The following is a 12,550-nucleotide window of genomic DNA, read 5'->3' on the forward strand; positions in this document are numbered from 1 at the left end:
GTGCCTTGGCCTCCCAAAGTGCTGGAATTACAGGTGTGAGCCACAGCACCCGGCCATAGACACCCTTTTTCAAGTTGAGGAAGTTCTATTCTGTCTCAGTTTGCAGACAGTTTTTAAAATTGGGAATGGATGTTGGACTTTGTCAAATGGCGTTTGTTTTGTTTTCTTGGATTTGTTGAGATGATCATATGGCTTTTCTTCTTTAGTCTATTAGTATGGTATATTACATTGACTGATTTTTCATGCAAAAAGCAATCCTTTTTTATTTTATTCCTGGGATAAACCCCACTAGGTCATGGTATATTTGCCTGTTTGACAGCATTTGCCTGTTTGCCAATATTTTGTTAAGAGTTTTTTTAAATCTATGTTGATGAAGAATTGTAGCTTGTAGTTTTTATTTCTTGTAATGTCTTTATCTGGTTTTGGTATTGGAACAATGTTGGCTTAGTAGAATGAATTGGGAAGCATTTCCTTCACCTAAATTTTCTGGAAGAATCTGTGTGTAATTGGTGTTATGGGGTCCATTGTTTTCCCCTAACCCAGATTTGTAAGTTGAAGCTCTAACCCTGGTACCTTAGAACATGACTGGGTATTGGGAGACAATGCCTTTAAAGAGGTGATTAAGTGGGATCAAGGGCGGACCCTAACGCAATATGACTGGTGCCTTATAGGATGAGTAAATTTAGACACAGGAAGAGACATAAGGATGCGCAAGCGCAGAGAAAAGGCCACACGAAGACACGGCACAAAGGTGGCATCTTCAAGCCACGGACAAGGACCTCAGAATGAAATCAGCCCTGCCAGCATCTTAATCTTGGACTTCCAGACTCTCAATTTCTACACGAAGCCCCTCCCTTTGTGGTCTTTTGTCATGGCAGCCCTAGAAAATTCATACAATTGGTGTTACTTCTTCCTTAAGTATTTGGTCAAATTCACCAGTGAAGCCATCTGGAGCAGGAGTTTGTTTATGGGAAGGTTTTAAACTACACATTCAGTGGCTTGCATAGACACACAGCTATTTCCAGTTGAGTGACTATGTGTCTTTCAAGGAAATTGACCATTTCATTATGTATTCTTACATTCATTGTAATACCAAAAATTACAAATAAAAAAAATAAAAACCACCAGTTATTCCACTGTCTAAAGACATCTGCTACTAATGCTTTTACAATGTATCCTTCTAAATACTTGTACGGATGTGTATACCAACTCCTTTTTAAAATGCTATTACCTTGTAGTACAGGGTGTTTATTTTTGTATCAGCAAATATTTGAAAACATGATTATGGATGGATGGCTAATAATTTGCTTAACTAATCCCCTAATTTAAGTTGCTTCCAAGGGGGTGGGGGGGGCATCAAGAAAACATCCCTTCGTGTCCCTCTTCTGTCTCTACGAGCAGCTCAAGTTGGCGTCTTGGTTTGCAGTCCCAGAAGTGGAATGACTGGGTCAACCAGTTTATATTGACTTGCTATTGAGCACCCTGAGTTTGGTAGGGGGAAGGGGGAGGGAGAGGGAAGAGCCCGTCCTCCCCGTCAAGGATCAAGCCTGTCTGAGGACCAGCCCAACCAGCATGTTCAGTGGCAATTCCAGTTGAGAAAGTAGCAATGATGCTGTTCAGAGGCTCTCAGGGGTCCCCGGCCCCAGCCTTGGCCTCCTCGACCTCTGTCGAAGCGGCTCTAGTTATCTGCAGGTTGGAGGCTGTATCTTCAGAATTTGAACATACCGGGCCTTACTTCTCAATACTTCCTTCTTTGGAGTGTGGTGACATCACTAAGTGGTGCGTGCAAAAATGGAAGAAAGAAGCCAAATTTTGTGCAGACGAGCGAAGGCAGAGACTAGCCTTGTTGTCCAATGACTCCCAGCCTGATGAGGCAGCTGCAGCCTCGTCCCAAGGGGGAAGAAAGGCTTTTAGAAGAAACAAAGGCCCCTTCCTTCCCAGATCCCCAGTCTGAGGGAAGTGTCACGATTCACAAACCAAAACATATACAGGTAGCTACAAAGGAATGCATCACCAAATGCAAATGAACGTCCCATCAAACAAGGACGTGTGATTGGAGGCAGTGGCGCTTTTCCGGGAAAACTTCCAGGAGAGGAGACGGACCTGGATCCACAGAGAGGAAGCTGGGCAGAGGAAGGGTGGGGGTGGGGGGGTGACATGTAGACTGTGGTTTGAAACAGCCAGAAGAGGAGGCTGGCAAAGCTAGGGGCAGGAAGGGAAGCCCCAGGGGTCTCTTCTGTCCCTCGTCAGCAGGTTTGAGGACATCGAGAGAGATGGGTCACCTTGAAGGTGAGTGGGTTATCTGCAGTGTGAACTTCTAAGAGTCCTCTTCTCCCACCTCCCGGCATCTCAATCCTCCCCAAGCTGGAGATCAGCGCCTACTTTGTTGTCGTTTGTAGACATGGAGTCTCACTACGTTCCCCAGGCTGGTCTCAAACTCCTGGCCTCAAGCGATTCTTCTGTCTTGGCCTCCCACAGTGCTGGGACTGTGGGTGTGAAGGATAATGCCGGCCCAGGCCTCTACTTTGTAACAATCAGATCTTTACCTGGGCACCGACGCCCGCCCCCCACCACATGCCACCCCACTTCTATGAGCATCATCCTCATTCCATGAGCCCTGTTATGTGCACTTACAGCTGGGGACTCAGAGACCAGGGAAAGGAGCTCTCCTGCCAAGATCTCACAGCTGGGAAGTGGGCACGGGAGGCTCTATGAGTGTGACTGTGACTGCTCAACTCCCAGGCTCAGCCGGGTGGCCCAGCCCTCCTCCCAAAACTCACACCCCCTTGGATTTTCTCCGGCCCCATCTTTCTCTTACCACCCCGTCTTCAAAAAAGGCAAATGATGCTGACAACCAGGCCCCGCCCCCAACCTCTCCATCAGATGTAACAGTGCCCCCTACAAGGGCAAATCTGGCAGTGGCACAACCCTGCTAATTTGGTTTAGGGAGAATCCCCAATTTTGTCCTCCACATCTGGTTGTGTTCCTCATCCTCCAGGGCCCCAGGGTGGTGCCTGAGCAACCCACCTGCCTTCAGCAGGAATGGTACTGCGTTGGTTTAGCCAGAGTCTCCCAAACCCCCGAAGATGCCTGATGCTTCTGGATAACTTCCCATCCTCAGACTCTACCCTGCTCCTTGGCTGTCAATTCCTGCTTTTCCCTGTTGCATCTGCAGTTGAGTCCAGCCTCTCTTCCCCACTGCGGAACCCACTGCCATGTCCCTACACCTGACCCCATGACCCCTTTGAACAAAGTCTGCCTTACTTTGCTTCAACAAGTGTCACTGAGTGAGTTTTTTTTTCTTTAACATCTTTCAGATGGAGAAAGAAAGGCCTTTAGGCTAATTTCCTTTCGGATGCCTGGCGAGAGACCAATTCTCCTATCAGGTATGCAAACCCCCCAGTCAGCCAGGCCAGAGTGCCCGGGGGTGGAGACTGTACCAGCCAGCTGTGGGCAGGGCTGTGGGGGTGGGAGGAGGAGGTGGAGTCTCCTTTTTCTAGGGCATGTGTCACCTGCCTCCTGCCCAGGGGCATTGCCCCGGCACTCCCCTGCCAGTGTGCGAGGCAGTGTGAAGCTGGGGCCAGCTCCCCACAGCCTCTGGAGTGCATCACAGACCTTTCAAGACCTATGTTGCTGGCCCCCCAGAACCCAGAACATGGCAGAAGGGGAGCAGGCCAACCCCAGAGGGTTCAAAAAGAAGGTGCTGGGTAGATGCCCCTCTGGGGGGAGGGGCCCATGCTTCAGGGCCTCCTGTCCTTCAAGAACCTCCAGGTAGGTGCCTGCTGCCCTGAGATGGAATCTCCCAGGGAGGGGCAGGGACGGGGGTGAGGGACTGGCTCCTAGAATCCCTTTCTCCAGAAAGGAGAGCTCTGAGAGTCAGCATGGTGGACTGAGATGGTCACTGCATTTCCAGCACTAGAAGGGCCTTTGGGATCACGTAGTCAACCCTCACGCAGTACTCCTGTGGCCCAAAGAGAGTGACGCCACAACCCTCCTGTGGCCCAGAGAGGCTGAGGTCACACATTTTGGAAGCAGTGCTGGGACTGGAATCCAGGGACTCAGGACTCCTGGCTTTGGGTTCGAGACTCATCTGCTAGGCTGGGTCACGTGACTTCCTTCCTGGACTCCCTCGGGTGTGCATGGGAGGTCTGGCTTGAGACAGCGGGCTTCCTGTCCTGGAGGCTGATGTGTGTAGGGGGCTCCTGCCAGAGTTGGGGGCAAAGAGATGCTGGTGCCTCCTGGCTCTGCTATCTGGGGTGTGCTCCTCCAGGAGGGGCTGGGCAGGTGCTGATGACAGAGCTAGGAGCAGCAACTAGGACGTCAAAAGACAGCATTGAGGACACCTGTCATGAGGCTCGGGAAGGCGGCAGCAGGTCCCGCTCTGCCAGGGGTGGAGGGGATGGACTTAGGCCCTGGGTTTCATCCTCCCACAGGGCTAGCCTGGGTATGAAGAAGCTCTTCGCCATGGCCATCCTCGCTGGCAGTGGTGAGTAATGACGCCAGGGGGACTCCTCCCTCTCTCCCACTCCTGGCCTGTCGCCCTTGACCTTGGGAGCCTGAGTTATGGTTTCACTGACTGGCCTAGGTTCCTTCCTCTCTCTGGGCCTCTGCTTCCTGGCTCAGCCCAGCAGGCTGCACCCAATTCTGGAGCTGTTTACCCCTCCAGCCACCTGTAAACAGGCATTTATGAGCCCCGGGGGGGCAGGGCTCAGAGCTGAGCAAGCATCATAAAATGCTGTTGTTAGCTGGGCATTTGTGTACCTGAGTGTGTATCAGTGTGTGTCCATCAGACAGGAGTTAATGATTTTGTGTGCAGACAGATGCAGGCATCTGTGTGTAGGTGTGTCTGAGCACGTGGTGATGTTTATGTGTACAACACGAATCAATAAAGTATGTGACAGTGTAGGCACCTCAGTGTGAGCCCATGTGAACATGTGTTAATTGGGGTGTGCCTCCAGAGTGGCCTTACAGATGTAGGGTGCATAGATCTGCAGGGGTGTGTGTGTGTGTGTGTGTGTGTGTGTGTGTGTGTAGGGTGGGTGTCTGTGTACCACAGAGTGGTGGGAGGTCAGGGGCTTCTTTCTGGGGTTGGTACCCAGGCGTTGTGTTTGGGTAGCTGCCCCTTAGGATTCTTGCATGAGGCCCTTGACGCAAACCTGACCCTGCCATGTGTCCTGACATCATTTGTGTGGCGGGTGCCCCAGCTCCACAGACCATCGGCTGGGCCTCTTGCTGACATTTCATGCAGCCTGTTAACCTCCCAGAACACAGCCTGGCTTAAGGAAAAGAAATAACGGCCAAAAACAAAAGTAAGCTTCCATGTGGCCAGACATGAGAGAGGGCTGGTTGCATTCAGTCAAAATGACCTATTGTTTAGAAGGCTACCACTGGAGTCCAGCCCAAGTTAGGGCAGAGCCTTCAGCCCAACTGAACGTGGACTTGGATTCCTTCACTTGGAGTGCGAATGTGGACACGGCCTCGGGCCAGGCCCGATTCTCCCCTGGATGCATTTTGTATGTCAGTACGTCTGTAATGCATGAGCATGTGAGTGTACAAGTGTGTGCGTGTATCAGGTGTGTGTGGGTGAGTGTGAGTGTATCAGGTATCTGTGGGTGAGTGTGAGCATATCAGGTATCTGTGGGTGAGTGTGAGCGTATCAGGTATCTGTGGGTGAGTGTGAGTGTATCAGGTATCTGTGGGTGAGTGTACACACACCTGATACACTCACATCCCTGCTGTAAGCCCTGCAGTCCTGAGAAAACAATGCAGGCCATCCTTGCTGGGGGCTTGCTCCATGCCAGGCACTGTTCCAAGCCCCTTCCATCCATGAACCATTGAAAGCTCACTGCAACCCCATACGTGGTCCCTTGTAGATTTCTTTCCTCCTGCTTAGCTGCCCACCCTCCTTGTCCCAGCTTCCTTTCCTGCTTCCTCTCCTGCTTCCTCCTGCCTTCTCCCCCTACCCTATGTATCCCTAGGCATTGGGAGGATGATCAGTCCAGACTCTCAGGATGAGAGAGGTTGGGAGCTGCCAGCCACGGGGCAGGGGCTCAGAGCACCCCCTGGTTCTCTTGCAGTTCTGTCCGCAGCCCACGGCAGCCTGCTCAACCTGAAGGCCATGGTGGAGGCCATCACAGGGAGGAGCGCCATCCTGTCCTTCGTGGGCTACGGCTGCTACTGTGGGCTAGGGGGCCGTGGGCAGCCCAAGGATGAGGTGGACTGGTAGGTACCAGAGACTGGGCTCCTGTCAGGGGCCAAATGAGGATAGCTGAAGGTCAGACTGAACTTGACCTCCATCCCTGAGAGGGGCAGACTTTCTTTCCCCAAAGAATTTGGCTTCTTTAATGAGTCAGTGACCAGAGCCTGCTCTTTGACCATGTTCTTTCCAAACTGTCTTGGACGCTTTCCGTTGTCCATCTCCAAGGTCATGGGCTTGGAAGTGTTTCAGCCCCTCCTCTCCCAGGAAGGGACTTCTGACTTGCTCCAAACACACATGGGAGAGCAGTCAAACAGCTGACACCCCGCAAAGGCAAGGGCTGGGACCCCTGCCCGCCTGAGATGGGAGGCTCTGGAAGACAGGACTGAGAGTTCCCGGAAGCCATGCTTGTCTTCTGCTCCTATCTCCCCAACAGCTGCCAGCACCAAGCTGGTATCACAGAAAGCTTAATAAATGCACATTTACTCCACCAGAGGTGACGGGGACAGCCACACTGCCTGTGCTTCCTGTCCTGCATCCCACCAGAGCTTTGTCCCTCCCTGGCCATGAGGCACAGCCGCGGTAGCCTCCACATATAGTCGATGCTCCTCCAACCTTGACTTAAACCCAGACAGGCCCCTGACCCCTCCGACAGCTGCAGCAAGGACCCTGTGGGAAGAGCTGGGAGCCCTGTGGATAGAACAAAGACACAGGGGAGAATGTGTCCTGGGGTGGGCAGCTCTGGTTGCAGCCATGAAACTGAAGCTGTGAGGATCAGAACCTGGGGTGCTGGTCCCAGCTCTGCTTGGCTGTGTGACCTTGGACAAGTAACTGTCCATCTCTGGGCTTCAGTTCAAACGTTTGAGTTGTGAGAGATTGGAATACATGATCAGAGGTCTGTGCTGGTGGGAGATGGGCCAGCCCGGCCATGCCTGTCCACTCACCTCTGCTGGTCCCTAGGTGCTGTCACGCCCACGACTGCTGCTACCAGGAACTCTTTGACCAGGGCTGCCACCCCTACGTGGACCACTACGACTATACCATTGAGAATGACACTGAGATCGTCTGCAGTGAGTCCCTCCCCTGCCACCTGGACCCCCGGAGAAGGGAGTGGCCGGCTCCATCAGCTTGTGCTGGGATGGTGGACAGTCTTGTCAGATGAAATACAGGCTGCCGGCTGGACGTGGTGACTCACGCCTGTAATCCCAGCACTTTGGGAGGCTGAGGCCGGTGGATCACCTGAGGTCAGGAGTTCAAGACCAGCTTGGCCAACATGGAGAAACCCCGTCTCTACTAAAAATACAAAAATTAGCCGAGCATGGTGGCGGGCACCTGTAATCCCAGCTACTCAGGAGGCTGAGGATGGAGAATCTCTTGAACCCAAGAGGCGAAGGTCAAAGAGAGCTGAGATTGTGCCACTGCACTCCAGCCTGGGTGACAGAGTGAGACTCTGTCTCGAAAAAAAAAAAAAAGGAAAGACAGGCTGCGCAGTGAAATTCACATCTTAGATATATAATGAGCAATGGTTTAATATTAAGTGTGTCCTAAATACTGCATGGGACGTATTGATACTCAAAATTAAATGCTCATATAAAATTAATTAATATTTATAGAAAATGAAACTTTTGAGACATACTTTTACTAAAACATGTACTATTTACCTGAAATTTTAATTAATTAATTACAAAGACTGCTCTGTTGGCCAGGCTGGAGTACACTGGTGCCATCATAGCTCACTGAAGCCTTGACTTCCTGGGCTAAGGTAATTCTCCTGCCTCAGCCTCCCGAGTTGCTGGGATTACAGGCAAGTGCCACGCACCCAGTTGATTTTTGTATTTTTTTGTAAAGATGGGGTCCCTCTATGTTGCCCAGGCTGGTCTTGAACTCCTGGCCTCCAACTTTCCTCCCACCTCTGCCTCCCAAAGTCCTGCGATCACGGGTGTGAGCCACCAGCCCAGCCTGAAACTGAAATTTAACCAGCCATCCTGTGTTTTGATGTTGGTTTTGCTCAGTCTAAATCTGACCAGCCTAGCTGTGGCTCTAGATCGTCTCCCTGAGGTGCTCTGATGCTCAGTCCTAGAATTGGCATCCTGGTTCTCCTGTTCCCCCAAATTCTGAGTGGTTCTGATTCACTGGGTCTGGGTGGGGCCCAGGAACTTGGCCTTCAGCCAGCTCCCCAGATGGTTCCGAGACTGCAGCTCTGCAGAGAGGTCGAGACATGCTGGCCGGGGACCTGGGAGGCCCGGGTTTGAACTCGGGTTCCGGCCCCTTGCACCGTGTCGACCTAACCCCGCCTGGCCTCCGTCTTGTCACTCATGGGTCTGTTGACGGGTTTGGATCAGAGCAGACTCTTTCCCTTCCAGTTCTGTCACTGGGACCCCACCTACAGAGGTAGCTCCATCCCAGGACACCCAGTGTTTCCAAGGATCCAAGGTATTAGCACCAGGCCTGGCAGGTCCCCTCATTTACTATGAGCTGGCTGTGACTATTTCCCAACATGTAGGTAAGCGCAGGTGGCATCCAGGTAGCAGCGCCCAGGTGTCCCTGCCCTGCCCCACTCTATGCCCCTCTCTGTGGGCAGCCCCTGAGCTCTCTTTGCCCCCATGTCTTCACTTGGCACTACCAAGTTGCTCCTTATTAATAGATCACAAGCAATGCTGGCTTTGCAAAGACACTCAAGTCTCCTGTCATCTGGGGAGGAGTTTAGTGGAGAATGGGGTGCATTTGGGACCCCTTGGGAGCCCAGAGCTCTGTGGTCCTCACGTTCTTCTGGTCAAACATGAGGTGGAGGGGCTGGCTTGAGATAGCAGATGTCCCCCTATTAACGCAGTTGGAGGAGAGAGATTCTCCCCCACCCACCACCCACCGAGGGTAACGGACTAACTTAAAGCAGTGACTTTCACATTGGGTTTTGGGGATCCCTGGGGCCATCAAAGCTAGCAGCCTTGAGAGGTGATGGTCACATAGTCCCTGAGAGGTTCAGCTAGCACTTTAGTGTATTTTATCATTAAACAGCGTCTTCTGGGGCTGTCTGATGCACTGGCCTTCTTTAAAGAGTTTCGTTTAAGAGACAAGATTTTGCTGATATAAAGTGTGAAAGGTTTGCAGACCGATGGAGCTAGTTGGAGGTTCTCTAAGGGTATTCCCTGAACCAACGACAGCAGCAGCTACGGCACCCAGGAACTTGTTAGAAGTGCAAATTATCAGGCCCCGCCCAGACCTACAGAATCTGACACTTAGGGGTGAGGTCTAGCAGTCTTTGTTTGAACAAGCCCTCCAGCTGATTCTATGGTGCACCTAAGGGTGATCTCTGAAATCTAATAATTATAACAAGGCACAGGGACAAGCCACAGGAGCATTAGCCCTCCACTACACCTGTGCTAGGCTCTTAGGCATTCACTAGGCTGTTGACAAGTGTTTTTCTCACTCATTTCTTACCAATAACTCCCTCTTTTTTTTTTTTTTGGAACAAATTTTTACTCTTGTTGCCCAGGCTGGAGTGTAATAGTGCAATCTCAGCTCACTGCAACCTCCGCCTCCTGGGTTCAAGCAATTCTCCTACCTCACCCTCCCGAGTAGCTGGGATTACAGGCATTCACCACCATATCAGCTAATTTTTTATATTTTTAGTTGAGATGGGGTTTCACCATGTTGGTCAGGCTGGTCTTGAACTCCTGACTTCAAACAATCCTCCACCTGCCTTGGCCTCCCAAAGTGATGGGATTACAGGTGTGAGCCACCGCGGCTGGCAATAACTCCCTCTTGAGTGGGTGTTCTCTGATTCTGTGGGTGAAAGAAAGACGTCTAGGGTGTCAGAAGTAACAGGCCTGGGGGTGGGCCTTCAGTTCTCTGTGTGACTTACGCAAACCCATCCCCCTTTCTGGGGCTCAGTTTCCCCAGCTATGCAATAACTGTGTTAGATGTCAGTGGTTGCCCAATTTTACATGCACCAGAGTCACCTAGAGAGCTTGTTACAGCAGACTGCTGGGCCCCAGCCCAGAGCTGCCGACCTTGCAGGTGTGGGGTGGGGCCCATGGGTGGCGCTGGTCCTGCCGCCCTGGGACCACATTCCGAGGGCCACTGGGCTCTCCAAGTCTGTGCCCCCCCTCCCCAGCAGTGGTCCTGGGGGGCCCCTGCTCCTTTCACCCACAGCCTTTGCCCATCCATCCGCCTCTAGGTGAGCTCAACAAGACAGAGTGTGACAAGCAGACGTGCGCGTGTGACAAGAACATGGTTCTGTGCCTCATGAACAGGACGTACCGAGAGGAGTACCGAGGCTTCCTCAACATCTACTGCCAGGGTCCCACGCCCAGCTGCAGCATCTACGAACCGCCCCCCGAGGAGGTCACCTGCAGTCACCCATCCCCGGCGCCCCCCACCCCTCCCTAGAGCCTCTGAGGTCTGAGAGAGAAGAGCGGGTGGAGGGTCTGGCTTGGGGACCAGACAGAGGAGCAGGGAGGGTAGGAGCCAGGCTGGGAGCCCCAGGGTTGCTGGCTGCCTCCTCCCTGGCGCCCTCCAGCGAGGGCTCAGCAGCCCCCACCCCCGAGGACTCAGGAAGGCCTGGGTCCTGACTCTGGCCATGTTGCTCCCCCAGCCCAGCCCCAGGCACGGTTGCATCTCACCACTGATTCTGCTTTAGGTGGGAAGTACGGAGCTTTAGGGGTCTCTCCTGATGAGAGTGGCCGGGGAGACCCGAGAGAGAGAGAGAGAGAGAGAGAGAGAGAGATATTGAGCGAGAGAGAGAGAGAGAGAGGGAGAGACAGGAGGGGCCTCTGAGTAGAGCCTCTGTTGTGGCCCCAACTTGACTCCCAAGAGCCTTAGAGAGTCTGAGCCACCAGCCCAGGCCTAGAGTTGGGTGCAGCCTCGGCCTAAGGTCACAGGAAGGCAGATTGCTGGTCCCAAAGCTTGGGTTCCAGAAGCCCCTCGGCTGGTCCCACAGGATGGTCCAGGGTGGCGGTTACTTCGGGCTTGAGGCTCTCTAGAGCCCCATTCACAGAGCAGGTGGCCTCACCCCAGCCCTCACTAAGGTGGCCGTGAGTCCAGGCTCAGACCCCAGGGTATAGCGCTGTGCTGAGTGTCCCAGCCCCAGAGTCCAATCTCAGAGCAGGCTCCTGGGCAGTGACAGAGCCACACCCAGGGACACCCCCCAGGCTAATATGGGGACACATGAAAACATGGCCCCAACACCTACAAGTCTTCTCTGTACCCCCCACTGACCCATGCGTGTCACCCCAACCCTGCCCCACCACACCATGTGGCTCTGAGGAGCACCCTTACCCCTGCCCTCCGGGTCCCTGACAGACACTGCCCTCCTGGCCTGCCCCTGGAACGGTGAAGGGGGGACCCTCACCCTCTCTCCCTGGGCTGTGGGCAGGTGTCACAAGTCCCATTGGTGGGGAAGAGGCTGAGGGCTGAGACCGACCTCAGTGAAGAGGGAAAAAAAGAGGGAGAACATCAAGGCAGGACGCTGCGTGGAAGATTCTAGAAGAGGGTCAAGGTGGGAGGCTGTGTGGAAGCTTCTAGAAGGCAGTGGGGAGGGAACAGGGTGGTGAAGGAGAGGGGAGAAGATGGAAGCCAGAAAGGACGAGGTGAGTGACAGCCACCAGCAGGGAGGGGCCTCCAGGCAGCACTGAGGAGCTGGGGGCAGGGCTTTGCAGGGCTGTTTGTGTAGGGCCTGGAACCAGGCCGAGGTGGAGGGGATGCCCCTGTGGGCCCCCAGCACTGTTGTTTCTCCAGGTGCACCTTCCCCTGCTTCTTACCTGTCCGAGCCTCAACTCAGGGTCGGCGGCCTCCACGGAGCCAGCGCCGCCAGCCCGAGGACCACTGAGGCCACTCTCCGCCTGGACTCAACAGCCACCAACAAGCTCATCTGGCAGTGCCCCGGGCACCATTGTTGCTGGGGAGGAAAGGCAGAGGAGGGACATGTATGAAAAAGAGGCCAGGGAGCCTCACCAGCCCCAGGTTCCAGAGCCCCAGCCATGGAGACAAGGACACTGCCCCCCAGTGCCACCGTCAGTGTGTGAGGGGCCCATGCCATCCTCCTCCCCACCCCACTCCCCCCCCACGCCCCCACCCCCCCACACCCGCCTCCGCCACAGCGCCGCCTCCTGCTGGCCATGGTCCTCCAGCTAGGGGGAACGCAGGTTCCCAGCTACGCCCCTCGACACACACGCACACACCCTCCCCTGCCCCTTGGGACGTCCAGGCCAGGGTCTGGGGATGGGATTCTGCTGCCTGGGGGTCCTGCCCACCCCCACTCACCCCAGACACTTTGGATGCTGCAGCTCCCAGAGAATCTCCACAGGACTCAGCTTCCCCTCCTCAAATGAATAAAGGCCTCCTACCTCAACTTTC

General features: G+C 53.9%; 1 protein-coding gene across 1 annotated transcript; it reads left to right on the forward strand.

The window, feature by feature from the left end:
- Window positions 1-3,559: 3,559 nt before the first annotated feature.
- On the forward strand, window positions 3,560-12,550 carry PLA2G2F (phospholipase A2 group IIF). The gene is made up of 6 exons (XM_037730425.1): window positions 3,560-3,771; window positions 4,434-4,486; window positions 6,078-6,222; window positions 7,157-7,266; window positions 10,374-10,595; window positions 11,933-12,550. Exons 1-5 carry the CDS (start codon window positions 3,656-3,658, stop codon window positions 10,583-10,585), a joined length of 636 nt encoding a protein of 211 aa, XP_037586353.1. The 5' UTR covers window positions 3,560-3,655; the 3' UTR covers window positions 10,586-10,595; window positions 11,933-12,550.

This window comes from Cebus imitator, unplaced genomic scaffold (genome assembly GCF_001604975.1).
Source record: "Cebus imitator isolate Cc_AM_T3 unplaced genomic scaffold, Cebus_imitator-1.0 Scaffold15, whole genome shotgun sequence".
Classification (NCBI taxonomy): domain Eukaryota; kingdom Metazoa; phylum Chordata; class Mammalia; order Primates; family Cebidae; genus Cebus; species Cebus imitator.

Coding starts and splice junctions, on each gene's coding strand:
- PLA2G2F (XM_037730425.1), top strand. CDS start 3,656: ATGGCAGAAGGGGAGCAGGCCAACCCCAGAGGGTTCAAAAAGAAGGTG. Junction 6,223..7,156: donor CCCAAGGATGAGGTGGACTG/GTAGGTACCAGA, acceptor GCTGGTCCCTAG/GTGCTGTCACGCCCACGACT. Junction 7,267..10,373: donor TGACACTGAGATCGTCTGCA/GTGAGTCCCTCC, acceptor ATCCGCCTCTAG/GTGAGCTCAACAAGACAGAG.